Consider the following 16,763-nt stretch of genomic DNA (forward strand, 5'->3'; position numbering starts at 1 on the left):
TGGTGTTTTCTGTGAAACCCTGTGAGAACCCTGGATTCTCGGTGAATTCGTATTTGGGTTTAGATGCTTATCAGACTCAGGGACGATTTATACCGCAGTCCCCACTAGCTCATTGTCTCTCGTTGCCACGCTGGCAGCCACTGAAGGCCTGTGCAGTCCGCGAGCGGTTTTCAAGTGGTGTTTGGGAATTTTTAAAAGATATTTTTCATTTATTCTGTAATGAAAAGCCTCTCTCATCTGCTCTGGTACACGTGGAAGAGAGCCTAGACAAACTGTCACCTTCCCAAGTGAAGAGTTGCCTTGATAGCACTGTCCTTCAAAGAAGGCTGATCAGTTCAAGTGTGTGTGTGTGCGTGTGTGTGTGTGTGTGTGTGTGTATGTGTGCGTGTATGTGTGTATGTGTGCGTGTGTGTGTGTGAAAGTGTGTGCATGTGTGCGTGTGTGTATGTGTGCGTGTGTGTATGTGTGCGCGTGTGTGCGCATGCGTGTGCCTGTGCGTGTGTGTGTGTGTGTGTGAAAGTGTGTGCATGTGTGTGTGTGTGCGTGTGTGTGCGTGTGTGTGTGCGTGTGTGTGTCTGCGTGTGTGTGCGTGCGTGTGCGTGTGTGTGTGTCTGTGTGTTGAACCCATGGTCCTGCACAGGCCAGACAATGCTTCTTGTTAGAAGTTACAGTGTGCAGACTCACGGATCTTAGCATATTTGTTCTGTGTGGCCTACTGAAATCCGGTCCACACTGAAGGGCAGGTTACTTGTGGTTGGCGGCTGCTGGTGCCCGTGGCCGTGTGTCTGCTGCTCTTGCTGTCTTACTGTCTGATAAAAGGGAAGGGTTCAAACACGTTCCAGACCTGTAGCCAGCCAATTTTTGTTTTGTTTTGAGAGGGTCTTACTGTGTGGGCCAGGCTGGCCTGTAATAGTCACAGATATTCCTGCTCCTGCTTCTGAAGTGCTGGGTTTGAAGGTGGACGCCACTATGCCCTTCTATCAGCTGTTTTGTTTTGTTTTGTTTCGTTTTCAAGAAACTCTGATTTCTTTAAGTAGAGAATGATATTTTCAGAGGTCATAATCTTGGTGCCGATGATACTTCCAGCTACGGTTGATCATGTGTTATAGGCCTTTGAAAGGACAGAGGTTAAAAATATCTACTAATTTAAAGCTATTTATGGACAAAGGATGTGTCGTATGTTTTCACTGACACCTTCCACGTGAGAAAGACATAGCCTTTTTATTTACCTTCTATCTCTGCTCTCATGTCTCATTGCGAACCCTTTGAGAGTCCTTCCTCTCAGCCACCCTGGGGATGACACAGTTCACACAGTCACCGCACAGCACACTGTGCCCTCAGATGCCGATGCCCAGTGTGAGTGCTGCCACCAAGGGCGTGCTGCCTGCAGGCCGCTCAGGGGGCTCCACGCAGTGGCTCACACTAATCCCGCTCTCAGGGTGGCTGAAGCAAGACAGCCCGTGGGAGGGCAGCCAGGGCTACAGAGAAAGACTTGTTCTCAAAAGCCAAAAAAGAGAAAAAGCAGTTTATGATCTTTGCTGCAGTTGTCTGTCTGTCTGTTCTTGGGAATGTGTACTGCTTGGGCAATTGGCTACTTTGTCCTGGTTTCTCTTTGTCTTCTGTTTTGCCTGGAACTGATCTGGAGTTGGAATGCCAGCCCCAGCCGGCCGCGTTCCAGCTCTATGCGCTCTGACTTAGAATCATTCTTCTGAAATAGCCACACCACCAATTTCACATCTGCTTGTTTGGTTTTTTATTTTGAGAATTCCCTTTGGAAGAGATGTATTTTTATTCATGTGTGTCTGTGTCTGTGAACACCTGCCCTGTGTGTGCAGGTCATGTGGCGGCTGGTGGAGCTCTCTCCAGCCCTGTGCTCTAAAGTCTAGCCAGGCGTTTATGTTCCAGCTCCCTTTTCTTTGGTAAGATGGAGCAAATCACAGTTTTCTCCACTTTGCTTTTAAAACTTAATATTATCTCTTAAATATTTTTCATAATAGTAATATGTAATTTTAAATATCTACAAAAGTAAATTATCAAATTAATCACGAATTGACATTTGACATTCTATTTCTCTAAGAATATCTATGTTAATCTCATTAAAATATCGTCTCACTGGAGAACTGGATTGCCTGTCTTCAGCATTGTGTTGGGGGGGTGAGCGTAGATGGGCTTGATGATGTGGGGGCTTCAGAGTGAGTTGGAGATCTGAGCTATACCTGGAGGGCGATCCTGGCGAGCTAAAGAGCTGGGGGAAGCACCAAGCCTGGCAGTGTGCACAGGCCACGTGGAAGTGAGAGTGTGCCTGTGTCCCTGTGGTGAAGTAGCCCAGTTGGAGCCTCATGCCGGGAAAGGGAAAGTAAGTCCAGAGTAGCACTGAGTGTGTTTGTCTTAGTGGCCCGATGCCTGTGAAGGAGGAGGGGACTGGGTCACAGCATTCTTTTAAGAAAGACTTTCTGGAAGCTGGAGAGATGGTTCCGTGGTTAAGAGTCCTGGCTGCTCTTCCAGAGGACCTGGGTGCAATTCCTAGCACCCACATGGCAGCTCCCAATAGTCTGTAACTCCAAGATCTGACACCTGCACGCAGACATACATGCAGGCAAAACACCAATGCACATAAAATAAAGTTAAATTAAATCTTAAAAAAAAGTCTTACTGAGCAGTTACCATGTGAATGTTTCTGTGCTGTGTATGGGGCTAGAGTCTTTTAAAAATATCTCTCTTTTCCTTTCCTTTCTTCTCTGAGACAGTTTCACTATGCAACACTGGCTGACCTGGAACTTGCTCTATAGACTAGGTTGGCCTCTGCCTTCCGAGTGCATCATGCCTGGCTTGTTTTGTTTTGAATTATGTACACGTGTGTGAGTGTGTGTGCACGAGTGCAGTTGCCCCACGGAGCCCAGAAGATGGTGTTGGATCTCCTGGAGCTGGAGTCAGAGGCTGGAGACGGCAAGAGTATACACACTCTTAACCACTGGTCCATCTCTCTAGCCCCCACATCTCTGTTTCCTTGCTAAGCAGAATTGCAGTATGCCTTTAGGACATAAAAATTGGGGGCTGTTAGGTTAGTTTGGAAGTGAGGGGCAGTCACCATTCAAGGCAAGTGCCTGCTCGAGTTGGCTTTGCAGATGTGTAACTGGGCCATTGGAGAGGATGGAGCTGCTCAGTCTTAACTCCTTCTACCACATCTGTGATCTCGGGGCATGGTTATTTAATGTTACAGCCTGGGAAAGAGAATGACTGCCATATTTGCATCTCAAGGGGATGTGAGGTTCCAACTTAAAAATATATATAAACCACTGCTTCCCCCTCCAGGTATCTCAGAGGAGCCTTGGTATATACTGTGGTTTGGAGTATTTGAATGATGAATATGCGTGTATTTCCATGATCGTTTGCATTGGAGAATGAATATGCATGTATTCCTGTGACCATTTGCATATCTGTTTTTAAACAGAGACCAGATGAGGAAGCTGTGGTGGATCAGGGCGGGACCAGCACAACCCTCAACGTTCACTATGAGAAGGAAGAGTTGGAAGGTAGGAGGCTGCCTCCCATGGCCAGGGAAAACAAAAGTCCTCTGGAGACCTGGGTTCACATCTGACTCTTTTTTTCCTGGCTGAGGGACCCTGTGGGGAAAACAGCTACCTTCCTTTGCCTCTTGGTCCTTGTCTTAAACAAGAGCAGAGATAAGCGTGCCCCTGTCTGATAGGCTTGGCGCAGGACCCAGTAGGCAGCGTGAGACACAGGCATGGAGTACTGGGCCGCTCAGCACAGATATCAACAATAGCAAAAACCCTTTCTTTGAGACTGTGAAGTGATCACTTAGTTCACTGACTCTTCGTAACTGCTGCCTTTTTGTTTGTAGCAGTTTTTTTAAAATTTATTTTACATACCAACCAGTTTCCCCTTTCTCTTCTCTTCCCTTTCTCTCCACCACACCTCTTTTTAGCCCCTGCCCCAAATAGAGTAAGGCCTCCCTTAGGGAGTCAATAAAGCCTGGCATATCAATTTCAGGCAGGAGCGAGCTCCTTGCCCCTGCATCAAGGCTGAGCCAGGCATCCCACCATAGGGAGTGGGTTCCAAAAAGCCAGCTCGTGCACGAGGGACTGATTCTGACCCCACTGCTAGGTTGGTCCCATGCAGGCTCCCTAGCTGTTGGTCTAGAGTCTGGGAGCTCCTGCGAGCTGGGGTCAGCTGTCTCTGTGGGTTTCCCAATCATGATCTTGACTCCCACTGCATCTGTAGTACTGGTAATCACACAGGCAAAAATAGGACTATGACCACAGTTTCTGAGATATTTGAAGCAAGCTTTATTAAATTCTGGCTGGGATTCTGGACTCTGGCCAGGTCCCTACCCAGGATTTCCAGAGTGTTGGGCCAAATTACCTTAGCCAGGGGCTTTATAAAGGCAAACCCTGCAAGACTCTGCACTTCCGGCCTTCGTCCAATCAGAGGCAAGCATATATCCAGCTGTACTTCCTGCCTCTGTGCCTCCAACCTACCTGTGATGGAGCACATCCCATGCAGTTGGGGCCGCCAACCTTGTTTAGAGAAGTGAGAACACGTGACTTGTTGTCCTACATGAACAAGAGCCCCAGCATTCCAGGAAGTTATCCCTGTAAGTGGGGCTTACAGGTTAGAAGCATTTTTTAAAATATAAATCTCTTAGACTCAGTAATTTAAACTTAAACATAACTTCAGCCCTCACAGTACCTGAGACACATGTTGGTGCAACTTCCAATTTAGTTTTGAGAACCGACCTGATGGTGGGGAAGACTGGGTGGAATCCATCTTTTCTCCCTCTCTACTGCAAGGCAGACACACAGGTATCCCCTCACCCTTGTGCTGTCCCAGCGCCTCGCAGGGTATTGTGAGCAGCTCCATTGTCCTCTACAATTACCTGTGCACGTTAATCCTCCCCTGGGAAGTGGACATGCTTGAATATTTTTGTGAGGGAATAGAATAGTAAGCCCAGGCAGCTTCTCATGGATCTTGAGGGCCAGGTCTCATCCATCGAGGTCAGCTCAGCAACATCTCCAGATGATGCCATGCTCCCCTCTGCTGGGAAAGAAAACTGCAGGATATCACAGTGCTGGAAAATGACATTACTCCTGATTAAGTGCTAGATTTATGACTCCTGATGTCAGCTTAATGCACTTTAACAAAAGCTAGCCCCACTTGGTTGTATTTGTAGCTTTAAGGGGCTTGCGTGTGTTCCTCATGTAGGACTTCCTGTGGTTATCCACTTAGAGTCATCCTGGGAGCCCAAAGGAGCAGAGTCTCCCTTAGGGCTCCCCAGTGAGTGCTCGGCCATAAGCACCAGCTGCAGTGTGGTCTGCAGCCCCATCTCTGTGGTGGCTCCAACCCATGCTTTCTCTTCTGTCCCAAAGACCCCGTGTTTCTCATTTATGGCTGCTCTCAGTGCACGTGTGTGTGTGTTTGTGTGTGTGTGCCTGTGTGTGTGTGTTTGTGTTGTGTGTGCGCGCGCGTGTGTGTTTATGTGTGTGTTTGTGTTTGTGTGTGTCTGTGTGTTTGTGTGTGTCTGTGTGTGTGTTTCTGTGTGTGTTTGTGTCTGTGTGTGTGTTTGTGTGTGTGTGTCTCTGTGTGTGTGTGCCTGTGTGTGTGTGTTTCTGTGTGTGTTTCTGTGTGTGTTTGTGTCTGTGTGTGTCTGTATGTGTGTTTGTGTGTGTGTGTTTGTGCGTGTGTGTTTATGTGTATGTGTTTATGTGTGTGTTTGTGTCTGTGTGTGTCTGTGTGTGTGTTTCTGTGTGTGTTTGTGTCTGTGTGTGTGTTTGTGTCTGTGTGTGCCTGTGTGTGTGTTTGTGTGTGTGTCTGTGTGTGTGTTTCTGTGTGTGTTTGTGTCTGTGTGTGTCTGTGTGTGTGTTTGTGTGTGTGTGTTTGTGCGTGTGTGTTTATGTGTGTGTGTTTATGTGTGTGTTTGTATGTGTCTGTGTGTGTGTTTCTGTGTGTGTTTGTGTCTGTGTGTGTGTTTGTGTCTGTGTGTGCCTGTGTGTGTGTTTGTGTGTGTGTCTGTGTGTGTGTTTCTGTGTGTGTTTGTGTCTGTGTGTGTCTGTGTGTGTGTTTGTGTGTGTGTGTTTGTGCGTGTGTGTGTGTGTGTGCATTTTTTTTAAAAAACATCAACATCTTTCTTACAAGTTTTACTAAATTATTTGCAGCCGCATGACCCCTGTAGACTCACTGTGACACTCACTATAGAATGAGCGTGGTTCCACACCAGTGCTGGAGTAGATCTCAGCAGGGACTTGGAGTTCACATATCACAGTTGGGAGTAAGCAGCTGCTCATCTGTAATGCAAGACAGAAAAGAAGGCGTGAGAAAAGCTTCAGCTGGGGCTCTGGGTGGCTTGGAGGAAGGAGACCACACATCTCACCGGGGAGATTAGAAACAATGCCAAGGAGGCAGAGAGTTTACCGAGAATTTGGTGAGTACATGTGCAGACAGTGCCAGCACTCGTGAGGAAGAGCAGCCTGGCTCAGGTAGAGAGTATGAACCACTGTGGATACAGCAGCTATGGAAGGCGGAGGGCGCCGAGACCTACCACTGGGTGCTGGCGAGGCTACAAAGGTGTGCGCGTGTATTCTTCTCCAGAATGTTCGTTCTGTGCCAGAGGTAGGGCTACCCTTTTTGCTCTCTTGAGCTGATAACCTGGTTTTTTAGGGTCGTTTATTTCCATGTTAAATATGTAAACTTGACCCAAAGGAAAGAAAATCCAAAGAAGTGAGGAGAACCGAGCACAGTTGTCCTGGACACACAATATGGCCACTGAGAACTGACCACAGGGACACTGGACACACAGGATGGTCACTGAGAACTGACCACAGGGACACTGGACACACAGGATGGTCACTGAGAACTGACCACAGGGACACTGGACACACAGGATGGTCACTGAGAACTGAGCACAGGGACACTGCACACACAGGATGGTCACTGAGAACTGAGCACAGGGACACTGCACACACAGGATGGTCACTGAGAACTGACCACAGGGACACTGCACACACAAGATGGACCATATGACTGTAACCAGGAGAACAACTCTGTAACGTTAAGTTAGTGTGGAGGGCAGGGAAGAGACCCTGCTTCGTCAGAGCAGGAGACGCGAATGGCTTGATGTGGGAATTCATTCAGCCAATAGCCTTTTGGGTATCGACCATTGAGGGCATGGTCTGAGGTCTAAGCAGATGAAAACTGTGCTTGCTCTCTGTTGGTTGGTGGTCAGAGTTTGGGTCACAGCTTCCAGCACCCATAGAGGACCATGGCTCTCCACCCTTATCGTGAGATTTTTCCTCAAATAAATAAACACTTGTTATCCTTTATTCTGGGATCTTGTGGGTCTCTTTAATTATGCCTACAAGGACCCACAATGAAGGGGACAGCGGGGTGGACCTGGGAATCTAAGGTAACGCTGAGGGAAATGACTTTGTTTTGTGTATGGGTGTTTACCTGTATGTTTATCAATGCATCGTGTATATGCAATGCCATGGAGGCCAGCATAGGCCGTGAGCTCTTCTAGGACTGGAATTGCAGTTGTGAGCCACAGTGGAGCTGCTGGGAAACCCAGGGCCTCTGCAAGAGCAACAAGAGCAGCTCAGGGCTGAGCACCCTCCCAGCCACCATGGAATCCACACAGCGGTGGCGTTGTGGACATAAATGTGGTGCCTCATTCCAGTTTGAGGTTTGTTTGCTTGTTTTGAGACAGGGCCTCCCTCTTGTCTCACTCGCTATGTGTCCTAGATTGACTTCCAAGGTTTAGCCAACCGTTCTCATCCTTTTGTGTGCTAGGATTCTAGGTGTGAGATACCACATCTGCAATGAGCTTGACTTTCAAAGGGAGAGAATTTTAAATTTGTTTTGGGGCATGTTAATTACTGTAGGTCAGTAGTTCTCAACCTACGGATCATGACCCCTTTTGGGGGTCAAACAGCTTTTTCATAGGGGTCATGAAAGGCGATTAGAAAACACAGATATTTACATTATGATTTGTAACAGTACCAAATTTACAGTTATAAAGTAGGAACAAAAATAATTTTATGGTTTCGAACTGTACTAAAGGGTCTCAGCATTAGAAAGGTTGAGAACCACTGCTGTAGATAAAGATTATTTGAAGCTGGCCAGGCAGTGGTGCCAAAAAAAAAAAAAAAAAAGCTGAGAGATGGCTCAGCCATTAAAACATAAAAGATTTCAAGCTGTATGTAGCACACACCTATAATTCCGGACTGAGGCAGAATTGTAGAAAACCAACCAGGTAGGCCAAGCTGGAATAAACATAAAGACTTAAAACCAGGGGCTAGGAGAGTCTCATGTAGAAGTGAACTTGAAATTCAAAGACTGGGTCCCACTGAAAAAGAGGAGAGAGCACGGGTCAAGAGTCACCCTTGTTTTGGGTTATGAGACATCTGAAGGTGTCCGGCGGCAGCGGCACGAGAGTGCAAGGAACCCAGAACTCCAAAGAAGACGGGCATCTGGAGTTCCCGGATCCATGCCGGGCTCGCCGTGGAGTCTGTGGAACTGGGAGATGTGCTGGACAGAGCTTTGGTGACTAAGTGCCATCTGATGTCCTTACTGCATACAACTTTAGTAGAGGGCAGGGACAGAAGCCACAGTCAGAGGCCATGGAGCAGGAACTTGGCGGGGGGAGTGAGGCCAGTCATGATTCTTGGTGGGAAAGGAAGGAGAGGGGGAAACACGGGGAACAGCCAGTGGGAGTCTTCATAGGTCAGCCATGGAAGGACTGGATTGAGGAGAGAGTGAGGGTAGCCATCCCAGCAGAGGACAGGGGAGTGGGGGGCATGGGATGGAGAACTCCCGAGCCGGGCAGAGGAGCCAGACTGTGATGAACAGCGTTTCCATGAAATGCCCCGCGTCTTCTCAGTAAAGCAAGAAACAAGGAGTCAAAGGGAAGGAATGGGTGTAGGTAGGATTCAAAGACACCAGCTAAAGATGCCAGGAGCCATGGGAACAGTGTGGGCACAGCAGTGTTGCGAGTATAAGGCTTTGGAACAGCCCTGAAGCTTCTGATTCTGGGCTCCAGGCTTGGCAGGAAGTCAGGTGGAGGATGAAAACCAAAGGGGGTGTATGGGAGGAGTGGGGAGCAGGAGGAGGGACGAGAAAGGACTGCTGTCGGGTCACTTACTTCCGTGTCCTCCACTCTGTGCCTGTCTTTAGTGTCTCTAAACCCAACCAGGCCCCCTAGGTAGAAGGTCCATCTGCAGCAGTCTAGGTGGTATGGCCTGCGGTGCTGGGCACTGCCTTGAGCAGTTTCTGTCCTAATCTTCTTTGCTGCTCTTGATAACCCCGTGAGTTAAAAAGAAGGAGTGCCAGCGTTCCTTTAGTAGCTGAGTCAAGAGAGGCTTGTTCATCCTCAGACATCCAGTGCTGAAAGGGAGCTTTAAGCCCAGCTGGGCTGACTGGGGTCTTGACCATGCTTAACCACTTTCTGCCAAAACCGGCCAAAGTCCCCATACAGGAATTGTCTCTTAAAATCACCCCATTTTTCTTGTAATAGCAAAAAGTAACATATATCCATAGTTTGTAAGTCATATCCCCTCCTTCCCTTCCTATTCTCCCTCCCTCTTCCAATCCTCCCTCCTCCCCCTCCCTCTCAGAGCCTTGCACACACCAAGGCCTCCAGCTGCATTCCCGTGCTCTAATATGTGACCTGCTGTGCCCTTCACATGTCCTTCAGTCTCACGTGTTCTTCATTAGATTGCCACACATCCTCGTGAGGTTTATATCCACGTGCAGGACAGAGGAAGACACTGCCAACTCTGTGATTGCTGTCTTTATTAGTGGAGTCTCTGATGTTTAATCATTCCAGAAGGGCCTGGCACAAAAACCCTGTGGTTCTTTACTCTCAATTACGCTAGACTCCTTTTGGGAAAGGCATTCTCACCATAGGTCTTCTGCTTTCATCCAGGTCATAGAACTCTGTATGTGGGGGTTCGGATGCCACTGGGCAGGCAGGGCCATCGGCACCACCGCACTCATGGCCAGAAGCACCGGAGACGAGGAGCGCGGGGCAAAGGAACCAGCCAGGGTGAAGAGGTCCTGGAAGCTTTGGCCCATGGTAATACCTTGGGGAGAGAGGGGTAGCGCTCTGGGGAGAGGGGAGGTAACAACCCTGAGGAGAGAGGACCAGTGTCTATGAGAGGGTGATATGGTGATTCATGGGAATGCAGAAGGCATAGGCAGGTGGTCTTGATTTTCTAGCCCTTCGCTAGGGTTCCCAGGAAGAAGGAATGCTTCTAAGAACTAAAAATGTCTTCCTGAAATTGACATTTCAACACCTCAGTCAACACCATAAGTAATCCTTTGCTATTTAAAATTTGTCAGCTCTCTAGAAAACTAAAAAAATCTATTTTTATGTGTTTGGGTGTTTTGCCTGCATGTATGTTTATGCGCCACATGCTTGCCCGGTGCCTTTGGTGGCTAGAAGAGGGGACATATCCCTGGGACTGGAGTTAGACAGTTGTGAACTACGTGTGGGTGCTGGGAACTGAACTGATTTCTAGGTTCTCATGGGACCTCTGCAGTGGTCTTAGTTTATAGTTCTGCTCTCTGGTTTAAATGTTTACCCTTAGCCTTTTCCCTAAGAACAAAAGAACTTTTAAATCTGTATTCAGGACATCTATATATTCCCTTAGCTGTGAGGCAGAATGTTATTTTCGTTCTGACTTGGAGCTAGATACACATCCAGACCTTTCTCTGTTGGTTTTCTAGACACCCCCTCTCAGCATGTTCAGTTCATTCTGGGCACTGAGGACGACGAGGAGCATGTGCCTCATGAGCTGTTCACAGAGCTGGACGAGATCTGTCTGAGAGAGGGAGAGGATGCCAAGTGGAAGGAGACGGGGCCAGGTGAGGCCCTGAAGGAGCCGGGTCAGGAGCCCGGGGACAGGCAGGTGCACACCTCTCAGCAGGTGGCAGGCCTGCTTGCCCTGACTCTTCATGGCTGAAGTGGTAGCTAGGAGGCCTGGCTCCTGCTCACACTGATGTAGCTAGCGTTGATACATGGCCTACTGTGGCTGTTTCCCAGGGGCCGAGAGAGCTAAACAGGCCAGCTGGCCTGATGCCATGTGACAAGACGGTTAGTCTTCCGTGTTTCTGTCTTTGTGGATTTCTGAAGTCATATAGAGCACAGATAAAAATGTCATTTTTTTCTTAATACGGTTTGTCAATATGTCCAAATGATAAAGATTAAATTTGTAAAAGTCACGTTTCCTATAGACAATAAAATAAGTGAAGGTACGCAAAAGGAAGAAAATGACAGTTACCTTCAATCCTACTGTCCCAAGGCGAAAACAAGGCATATATTTAGGGTCTTATACATATATGTGTTTATAATTTTAGATTTGTCTTTAAATAAAAGTGGGATTAAGGTTGGGCATTGGTGATCCTCACCTTTAGTCCCAGCACTCAGGAGACAGAGACAAAGGAGTTCAAGGCCAGCCTGGTCTACAACGTGAGTTCCAGGACAGCAAGGGCTGTTACACGGAGAAACCCGTACTCAAAAAACAAAACAAAAAAGATTTGCACTGTGTCACAACTTGCTTTTCCAGTATTTTTGTGTCTGAACCAGGTGTTCCAGTGTTCTCTATGACCTTTTAGATATTTTGTCCTCTTGAAAAAAAAACCATCTTCTGTCTGTGGCATCTCATTATTGGCCGTGTTTGCAGGTGGCTGAAGTTTGAAGAGGATGTTGAAGATGGGGGAGAGCGTTGGAGCAAGCCTTACGTGGCCACCCTCTCTCTGCACAGTCTGTTTGAGCTGAGGAGCTGCCTCATCAATGGCTCTGTCCTCCTGGACATGCGTGCAAGCAGCATAGAAGAAATTTCAGGTAAGGCTAATAAAGGGCCGAGACATTTTGCATAAATAGAAAGTATAAGAGGCAGGTGTTCTGGTGCACACCGGTAATCCTGGAAGTTGGCAGGGCTGAAGCAGGGGAAAGACGGGTTCAAGGCCTGCACTATACAGTGATACTTTATCTTAAGCAAAACAGACAGAACAAGGAAGTCAGAAAGAAAGAAAATGAAAGGACTGCTCAGATGGCTCAGTTAGTAAACATATTTGCTGGGCAACTTGAGTCCCACCCAGAAACTCATGACGGAAGAAGTAACTTAGGAAAGTTGTCCTCTGTCCTCCACGAAGACCCGATGGCGCACGCCTTCATCACACGCACGTGCACACAAATAATTGTGACAATCCTAATACCTAAAAGAAGAAAATTAAAGATTTAGCAGTATAAAATATGTCATCTAGAACAGATATGCAGGAACGTGAGCCATAGCATTCCCATGGTTCAGCGCAGCATGCAGGATAGACCTGTCTTGTGGGGTTTTCTGATGTGAACAGACTTTAAGATACTGTGTTTGGGGCACAGCTTTGGAGACTACCAGATGGCATGTGGAACACTTCCCCTCAGATTGACTCCATTCTAGTAGACAGGTTAAAGATTTCTCCATTCCAAGTGTCTAAATAATCATGCCTCTCTAAGGACTTTTGGGGGCCCCGGGGGATGGAGGTCAGTACTGATGGACTCCTGTGCGAACTCTTTCCTAAGGCGGTGCCCCAGGTGTACTCCCAACTGTGGGGGAAGTAGAATTTTTTAAAAAAAAAAGTGAGTTCAGAGTTAGAGTCACGTTCACTGCTCTAGAGATAGTGGAACCTGCGAGAATGGAGCCCCAAAGTACAGTTTACACCCTGAAGACAGCGCCACAGGCAAGTCTCAGGTAGTGGGCAAGTTGCCCTTGGCAATTGGCAAAAACATGTTCTCTGTGGAGGCTTATAAAAACAGTAGCCAATCAGAAAGAGTGGACTCACCCCTGTCCAATCAATACACCTCATACAAACAGTAGCCAGTCGTAAAGAATAAACTTACTCCTGTCCAATCAATACACCTCATACAAACAGTAGCCAGTCGTAAAGAATAAACTTACTCCTGTCCAATCAATACACCTGGAAGGGGCACAAAAGCACATCCCAGAACAGTTGGGTGTTTTTGAAGAAACTGAGGTCCCAACACTCATGGTTTCTGGGAATTTTCCCAGAGTACTTTTATCTTCCCTCACACGACTCAACTCATAGACTTTAATCCAAGTGGGTCGCATCTGTATTTCATTGACTTCTGACTATGTGTATAAATGCCCATGAAGTTCCCCAGAAAGTTTGTGCCCTGTTTTTCAGTGGAGGAGCCCTGGAGAGTTAGTGATATTATAATCATCAAGAATGAGGAGACCCTGCTGAAGTCTGGGGGGTAGTACTCGATCAAATTAGCTGTAAGCAAGACGGAGGGTGAGCTAAAGGGAGCGTGAACCAGGTCGTTGGATCCGATCAGGTGAGATGGTGCTCCACTGCTGCAGAGGAAGGAGACCTTCCCTCCACCACCCCCGGCACAGGGCTGCTCCTTCCTGGACCCCAGATTAGGTACAAACCACATCCAAGCACCTGTTTCTAAGGTGATCTTTTATAAGTGGAAAAGAAAAGTTTAAGTGGCTGCTGTCTGACTCAGGCAGAAAAAGAAGCAGCAGATGACGTTGCAGGTGGAATTTTAGGAGAAGGGAAGGGGGTCCATGTTACAGTGGGCTAGGGCGCAGTGGTGACAGAGGTAGGGCTGAGGGGGGATGGGGTAGCAGATGAGGGAAGGGGGTTCTCTTAAGTGGGCTAGGATGCGGTGATGACAGAGGTAGGGCTGAGGGGGGATGGGGAAGCTGATGAGGGAAGGGGGGCAGGAATATTTGTCCCAGAGGGACAAAGGACCGCCTCCGAATAGGAGGAGACAGATGTGGCACATAGGCACATAACGGTAAAGTAGGAGAAATCTGTATTAGGGTGAGGTGTTTAATTTTAATTGGGCATGTTAATTAGGTGAGTCAAAGGGGGCTTCTGATAGCTGGACTCGAGTCAGTCTCAGGAGGAGGAGGTGGACAACAAGGGAAGAAACCTTGGTGGCAGCTTTAGGAATGCAACCCAAAGGTTTTTAAGCAAGGCAGAGGGGCTGAGGGAGAAGGGTAAGACCTGGCAGAGCCACCTGCTCCAGTGGTCCAGGGTCCCCTCAGTGGGCCAGTGTCCCCTCAGTGGGCCAGGGTCCCCTCAGTGGGCCAGGGTCCCCTCAGTTGGTCAGGGTCCCCTCAGTGGGCCAGTGTCCCCTCAGTGGGCCAGGGTCCCCTCAGTGGGCCAGTGTCCCCTCAGTGGGCCAGGGTCCCCTCAGTGGGCCCTACAGCAAGGGCTGATTGCCAGAGCAGCTCAGGAGATAGAGTGGTGGGAATCACTTGATGGACTGGTTTTGGGCAGGAAGGGAAGAATGTTCAGGATTCTAGTTTGTGGCTGGATGACTAGAAAATCCGGAGGTCTGGTGGGTGGAAAGAGGATGGGTTTCATTTTGTACTTGCTAAGTTTTAGGGTGTGGGTACATCCAGATGATGTCTGCTCATGATTGAATCTTTGATGTGACTTGAGATAGGTCACACCGGTCCATGGCATTTGGTGCTTACAGTCTCCAGGGCAGTTGAGATCATTGAGGATAAAAATGGGGGTGGGGACACCACCTGTCTGAGGATGACTGCGGGGCATAAGCAGGCTGACGGAAGCGAGTCGCCCGTGGAGACTGAGCTCAGGAGTGCGGATGGTGAGGGGACAGCCAGTGCCAGCTGCCAAGCCTGTGTTAGCCACCAGGACTGCTGCAACCCAAGTCCACATGTGTGGCGGTAACACCTGGAATGCCAGCACTCAGAGGGTAAGGCAGGTAGATCAAGTTCAAGACCACTCTGGGCTTGTAGCAAGATCTCGTCTCAAAATGAAACCAATCAAACAATAAGTTTGGAAGCCGGAAATCTGAAATGAGTTCTTGGCAGAGCTGTGTTCCTAAAGGCCCAGAGCAGACACGGATTTTCGTGACACTTTGGCACTTGGCAGGGAGCGGCAGGTAATTCTTAAAGTACGATTGTTTGCTTTTGAGAATTTTAAGTGGGAAGAGAAAAGATAAAAACAATAGCTAGAAGAGGGCCCTGGTGGAATTTTCTTCTTTCAAAGTGCAGGATTTTGAAGCATGAGTGTTTATGAGAGAAGAAATAATCATTATAAAGGCTAAATATGCAGGACTCCTGCCTTGATTGCTCACCCCTCTGGTCCCGGCACATAGAACAGGCAGGAGGACCAGCTGCTCACAGCTCAATGTGGCAGCCATCAGCATGGGGAGACATCGGCGCTGTCCTCTCTGTATAGGGGAGACTGAGAAGAGAGTGGTCATGTAATTCCAAGGTCAGATAGGTCAGGAATAATGGAATTAGGGATAGAGTGTAGGGCCTGAAGCTCTGGACATTTATCTAGAGCCCTGATGACAGAACCAAGTAAGACCTTCCGCAAACCTTGATAGTTTTAATGCTGGTGATTGTCTTCAGTGAGCAGTTAACTAATTTAAATAATACATTTTTAAACTTTATTATTTCATTTTATATTCATATTTTATCTGCATGTATGTCTTCTGGAAAAGCAGCCCATGCTCCAAACCACGGAACCATCTCTCCATCCCCAATTTAACCTTTCTTTAGGCTGCACTTTCTTTTCTTTTATATACTTTTTTAAATTTATTTATTTATTAAAGATTTCTGCCTCCTCCCTGCCACCGCCTCCCATTTCCCTCTCCCTCCCCTGATCAAGTCCCCCTCCCTCATCAGCTCGAAGAGCAATCAGGGTTCCCTGACCTGTGGGAAGTCCAAGGACCACCCACCTCCATCCAGGTCTAGTAAGGTGAGCATCCAAACTGCCTAGGCTCCCCCAAAGCCAGTACGTGCAGTAGGATCAAAAACTCATTGCCATTGTTCTTGAGTTCTCAGTAGTCCTCATTGTCTGCTATGTTCAGCAAGTCTGGTTTTATCCCATGCTTTTTCAGACCCAGGCCAGCTGGCCTTGGTGAGTTCCCGGTAGAACATCCCCAATGTCTCAGTGTGTGGGTGCACCCCTTGTGGTCCAGAGTTCCTTGCTCGTGCTCTCTCTCCTTCTGCTCCTGATTTGGACCTTGAGATTTCAGTCCGGTGCTCCAATGTGGGTCTCTGACTCTGTCTCGTTTCATCGCCTGATGAAGGTTAATATTCAGGAGGATGCCTATATGTTTGTCTTTGGATTCACCTTCTTATTTAGCTTCTCTAGGATCGCGAATTATAGGCTCAATATCCTTTATTTATGGCTAGAAACCAAATATGAGTGAGTAATCCCATGTTCCTCTTTTAGGGTCTGGCTTACCTCACTCAGGATAGTGTTTTCTATTTCCATCCATTTGTATGCAAAATTCAAGAAGTCCTTGTTTTTTAGTGCTGAGTAGTACTCTAATATGTATATATTCCATACTTTCTTCATCCATTCTTCCATTGAAGGGCATCTAGGTTGTTTCCAGGTTCTGGCTATTACAAACAATGCTGCTATGAATATAGTTGAGCATATACTTTTGTTGTATGATAGGGCCTCTCTTGGGTATATTCCCAAGAGTGGTATTGCTGGGTCCAGTGTTGGTTGATCCCGAATTTCCTAGGAAACCGCCACACTGCTTTCCAAAGTGATTGCACAAGTTTGCATTCCCACCGGCAATGGATGAGTGTATCCCTTTCTCCACAACCTCTCCTGCAAAGGCTATCATTGGTGTTTTTGATTTTAGCCATTCTGACAGGTGTAAGATGGTATCTTAAAGTTGTCTTGATTTGCATTTCCCTGATCGCTAAGGAAGTTGAGCATGACCTTAAGTGTCTTTTGGC

At 47.7% G+C, this 16,763-nt stretch overlaps 1 protein-coding gene across 1 annotated transcript in view; it reads left to right on the forward strand.

Moving 5' to 3' along the window:
* LOC142843393 (electroneutral sodium bicarbonate exchanger 1-like) overlaps positions 1-16,763 on the forward strand; it is a 36,708-nt gene that overhangs the window by 14,270 nt on the left and 5,675 nt on the right. The window contains exons 2-5 of the mRNA XM_075960693.1: positions 3,452-3,533; positions 9,938-10,087; positions 10,741-10,870; positions 11,691-11,857. Of these exons, the coding sequence (XP_075816808.1) occupies positions 3,452-3,533; positions 9,938-10,087; positions 10,741-10,870; positions 11,691-11,857 (529 nt within the window). The remainder of the gene's footprint in view (positions 1-3,451; positions 3,534-9,937; positions 10,088-10,740; positions 10,871-11,690; positions 11,858-16,763) is intronic.

Source organism: Microtus pennsylvanicus, chromosome 2 (assembly GCF_037038515.1).
Source record: "Microtus pennsylvanicus isolate mMicPen1 chromosome 2, mMicPen1.hap1, whole genome shotgun sequence".
Classification (NCBI taxonomy): domain Eukaryota; kingdom Metazoa; phylum Chordata; class Mammalia; order Rodentia; family Cricetidae; genus Microtus; species Microtus pennsylvanicus.